The sequence below is a fragment of the Atta colombica genome, unplaced genomic scaffold, assembly GCF_001594045.1.
Source record: "Atta colombica isolate Treedump-2 unplaced genomic scaffold, Acol1.0 scaffold19, whole genome shotgun sequence".
NCBI lineage: Eukaryota > Metazoa > Arthropoda > Insecta > Hymenoptera > Formicidae > Atta > Atta colombica.
In genome coordinates this window covers 1,069,996-1,075,201 of record NW_017259282.1, presented here as the reverse complement: position 1 = coordinate 1,075,201, position 5,206 = coordinate 1,069,996, and the positions used below count along the sequence as shown (strand labels likewise).

The window sequence follows — 5,206 nt, the reverse complement described above, 5'->3', positions numbered from 1 at the left end:
TCATTAAGTATTTTCACAGCATTTACTATAACATTTACAATAACTATTTCATAATATTTATAATAAATGTTTGTAATCTAAGATCACAAAAATATTTACAAAAATATAATTTAATATAAATCTTATAAATATTTATAAATATTTTGTAAATATTTTATAAATATTGTGTGCTGTCTGGAAAGTAATTTACAAATTAATAGCTTTAAAATTACAATAAAATTACATCACATAGTGTAGAATAGTTTTTTAATTGACAGCCGACATTTTTCAGCCATTTTTGTTGGGACGGAGATTTTGGAAAATTGGACATTTTTCCTTTTCTACTGTTATTTTTGCAGTTAGGAGCATAATTGATATTCTAAAACACATCAAGCCAATAAACAAAATTTAGTTCGGTTTCAAGATTAGACATCGATTTTCGTATGAATTTTACTTCAAATAATTTCGTAGTTTACGAAATTATTTGAAGTAAAATGTCATAAGGTCAGTATTAACTTCTTCTTTTTAATGTATAATACTTACTTTTATATATTTCATAAAATTTGAACTCAAACGATATCGTGGGATATTTTCAGACAAAGCAATTTTTCGAAGCATGGAAGTATCCCTCGAATAGCGACGATCAATCCGCAGTTTGCACACGCATTGTCTCATCCCTTACTAGAGAATTCCTAGTTCGAACATACTTCAATATGCTCCTATCTCCTACTCACTCCAATGTACTCATCAAGGCCTTTATGTGGCATTTACATGGTAGCATCAAGCATCGAGCGTTGAGCAAGCATACATGTATTAGGTTGTGCTAATCAATCTGGATCAGTTGCACATGATTATGTTACAAGTCATGTTACAAGTCATGTTACAAATCAACAAAGTCAGATATAATAGTGAATAAGAGTCAGTATCAGTAATTAATATTTTACACAATTCCATTTCTCTCCGGGACGTTCTATTTCTATAAGGGATAACTTACACGTCGTATGAATTGCAAATCCACCGGGATTACAAAAGCGATCTCAGGAATCATTTACTTATTGACCATCTTGTTAGCATCAAGGGTGTGTTCGGAGAGACGCTATTCTCGCTATGTAACGCTACAAACTGTTCGCGGAGCTACAGATAACGCTACAAACACGATTATGACGTCACTAATGGTAGCATGTTACATCACAACTGCGCGCTATCAACGCTATTTCTTCCGATGTAACGTATGATATAACGTTAATAGCATTAGAGTTTACAAATCCGTAAACCCTAGCGTAGCGTTGGTAGCGTTTAACATTCGTTAAAGTTAGATTAATGTTTAAGAGGATTCTGTTCTCGTATCACCAAATTTTTCTCTCTTAGAATTTTGTAAAATAAATGTACATACGTAATATATAAATTTCAAATTTTATCATAATGAATGCAATTTCAATTTTAATTTCTGCTGATAGCTCGCTACTAGGCTGGAGTGAACGTAATTCTTGCTTGTGTATCATTTTTAACTTTTCAAAGTTTCTGTGATATGCAACTGTTGTGTATTTGATTTCATTATAAATGTGAAAGTCAGAGATATCTTATTACTGGCAATTTTTAATTCCAGTGTACAGAAAAAAGTTTAAGAATTAATTATTTACTATTGCGACATAGCGCGGCAGGATATTCTACTGCAGATGCTTAAGATCCTTAGTAGATGTAGATATGCTTCTTCTTCTGAAATCGACAATGGATGTTCAAGAGTTCTTCCTTTTATCTAATTAATTTACTTAATGTAATTATTAATTTTTTGATCTAGTTTTTACATTGTTCACTTCAGTTTAGCGGCAAGCTATCATAGAGATTGCAATCACTGAGATTGTATTCTGTTATTTGCTACAAGAAAATAAAAAAATTACGTTACAAATACTTTACAAAACCTTTAAAAATTTTAGTTATATGGAAAAGTTTGATTGATGATTGAAAACAGAATCTTCTACATTATCATACTTTACTACTTTACTCATTAACTTAATCTCGATGCTACGGTAGGATCGTTCATGAAGTTTGATAACGCTATCGCGCTATTGGCTCCAAGAACAGCATTGGCAGCGTTTGTGTCCATAGCGCGAATAGTGTCTCCGAATGCATTCCAAGAAGTTGGAATCAGGAAATTCAGAATCGTGCGCAATAAGTTTCTGCGCAGATGTTCGACGCTCGACGCTTGCATGTAATGGCACCTTTAAAGTGAGTGGAAACTGTAGCAGAAACATGTTGGAGCATGTTGGAACATGCGACGCGAACTAACCTCAGGTTTGTTCGCATCGCATAACTCCAAATTTACCCAGAGAGCACTTTGATCACAGATAAAGTGGCGGTTGGAGCAGTTGCATTCATGTGCTCCAATGTTCAGTGACACGAATAGGACAAGTGAGCCTGTCATCTAACCTAATCCGTGAGAACACACGAACGGATCGGACATGTGCCTCGGGAAATTGTGTTACTTCGATTATTTGAAAAGTGTTTTTATACAAAATAAATGCGTTTTTAATAAATATAAAAGTTATATTAATAAAATAAAAAGAATAATTAAATAAAATAAATTGCTATTGAGAATCAGCTCAGTCAACAATTTTATATAAAATGTCATTCCGAATGAGGATTTTTTCAACGATTATCGTACTATATTCTGTATAATTAAATGTCAATTTCTGATTAAAAAATTATTATATTTGTACATAACTCCATCAATTTCTATTTGATAGCATTTATTTGAGCGCAGTTGTAGACTCAGACATTATAACAGTTCAAATATACTATTTGTAAAATAGAAGTATTAAAAGAGATGAATATACGTTACGTGTTAACGAATCAATCAGTTGGATACATTATCATAAATATACAGATTATGAATTAAATTTAGGCGAAAAATCTGCATTAGCTCTGGAGCTCTATTCTTGAAAAAGAACTTATACGAAAGTCTAGAGAAATACTATAGTATACGTAACGTATACTGTAGCATTTCCCTAGATTTTCGTATACATTTCTTTTCAAGAACAGAGTCCGCGAATTTGGTCTTTGAATCCGAAGTCGAGCAACTCGATTAGCTCTAGAAATGTTAATACCGAATGCAGATGAAGATCATATAAGATCATATATAGGAGAAAGCAAGTTGCCGAATGATTTTCAAGATAAAACAAACGAACGCCTCCGATTTGCAATGCCGAATGTATTCTAGAAAATTCTATAGTATACATAAGGTATACTGTAGTATTTCCTTAGATTTTCATATACATTTCTTTTCAATAGGGGGCCTTATTTTTGTCTGCATATCTAGGAAATGAGAATGGATTGAAATGGATTCAGATTTTCAGAAATACGATTCATGAATATTAAAATTAATTCTTTTCCTAAATGTATTCTTATTCATTTATATGAATTGCATAATTTCTGTTACAGTCGAATGACAGGAATGTTGTAGTTGGTTGGTTCTTACATTCATATACAGATCCGGGTTAAACCCTCGAAAACTAGGCCAATGAGTAATAGTCAGTGGATTCAGAACAACAATCGTTCATTGAGCACTCAGTGAGCTCTTTCATCTGATTGGTCTATATTTTAGGATCTAAGAGAATATACCAATCTGAGCGTTCAGTGAGTGGTTGTCGTTTGCACCCAGTAAATACTAAACGCAACCACGATTGTTACGATACTCAATTAAAAAAAATCGATTTCTAAAAATATTGGTCAAAAATAACCGTTTTGACAAAAAAAAAATAATCGATTGCATCGATAAATCGCGTCAACTTTGCCGCGCGGCAAGCGTTGCTGCGTTCTGTGTGCAGAAGCCATAACCGTCTATGAGAGTCTATTCTATTATCTATAGGTTTAACGTAGAGAGTGAAGCGAAGAGAACAGCAAAACACAGTCCGAAGATATATTACAACGGTAATGGCGGACGAGGAGCTACCAGCAGGATGGGAGAAACGTCTCAGCAGATCGACTGGTACGTCGAAATCGATAATTTTTGCAGTCACAACCCCCACGGTGATCTTGTTAAGGCGCGAATCTCAACGAAGCATCGTGGAATCCACGATCTCATAGCCGCGCTTTACTCTCGGACAGATTACGGGCATCTCGACGTATAACATATCACTGATACTTATCAATTCGCAATGATCAAGAGAAGTGTCTGATACTCCTCGATGTTCCCACAAGTTTTTGTATTACGTATGTAGTCGATCGTAGTTGATGCGAATCTTTTACCGGTTTCTACAAAAAGTCGGAAGTCTTATTAATCAGTTGAGTTAATTCTACAATGAGTTTGTAGTCGGAGATTTTAGGTTTTATTCAATCTTAACCTAAATAGATAACTATTGATGAATTTGACACACATGTAGACTCTGCTTTGGTACTGCTGTAACATGAGGCCTGTCTTTTTGGCTGATCTTTTGCACTAGTTCATCTTTTTTCCTCTTCTTTTCTCCTGGAGAGAAAAGGAAGAAAGATGGTAAAAGTTAGCCAAAAAGAACAGAACTATGATGTAAGTGCAGAACCACTAGTGCTATGCACTGATGTCAAACTGCATTGTCAGAAACATCAGTGCAATATTTTTTGAATTCATTTGTTCAGTTCATTTGGTTAGTCCAAATGTAAATTTATTATACTGAGTCAGTTTTTATTTTGTATGACAATCCGAACGCATAGATATCGATTTGTATCTTTTTTCGTAGAACGAAAAGATGAAAAATGAAAATTTTTATGTATGTATGAACATATATCCACACACATTCAAAAAATTTTGAATTTTCATGTTTTTGCCCTAAGGAAAAAGATACATAATCAATACTCTGATACAATGCGCACAAACGAAATGTATGGCACTGAAAAAGTTCGCATTCAGTATATACTAGTACAGTTTGCAAATTCGCTATATGATTTTTCACATCTATAATTGTTAATTATATAGCAAGTCGTTTAGCTTGACTAATGGGAAGAAATAATATTGAATTTGACTAGGACTAGTTGTTCCATCTTTTGGTAAATTTACCTGTTGAGTAAGTAGTAATATTATCGCAAGTTATTAATTACATATTAGGTGTACAACTTTGCTTCCGCCGTTTTTTTCCGAAATTCGAGGCTTTATTGTAAAAAACTGGTTATACATTTATGATTCAAAGTATTGTCCATCGCTGGCCACTACTTTCTCCCATCTTTCGGGTAGCGTACGAATCCCGCGTCGAAAAAA

General features: G+C 33.6%; 1 protein-coding gene and 1 long non-coding RNA gene across 2 annotated transcripts in view; one reads left to right on the top strand and one right to left on the bottom strand.

Annotated features, from left to right (window-relative positions):
• Nucleotides 1-252: 252 nt before the first annotated feature.
• Nucleotides 253-1,080, bottom strand: LOC108686809. The gene is made up of 3 exons (XR_001931721.1): nt 974-1,080; nt 523-811; nt 253-358 (listed from the first exon to the last, which is right to left on the bottom strand). It is a non-coding gene; the product is annotated as an uncharacterized LOC108686809 (long non-coding RNA).
• Nucleotides 1,081-3,798: 2,718 nt separating this feature from the next.
• LOC108686807 (putative peptidyl-prolyl cis-trans isomerase dodo) overlaps nt 3,799-5,206 on the top strand; it is a 4,410-nt gene continuing 3,002 nt past the window's right edge. Inside the window, exon 1 of the mRNA XM_018192277.1 lies at nt 3,799-3,964. Within this exon, the coding sequence (XP_018047766.1) occupies nt 3,910-3,964 (55 nt within the window). The 5' untranslated portion in view covers nt 3,799-3,909. The remainder of the gene's footprint in view (nt 3,965-5,206) is intronic.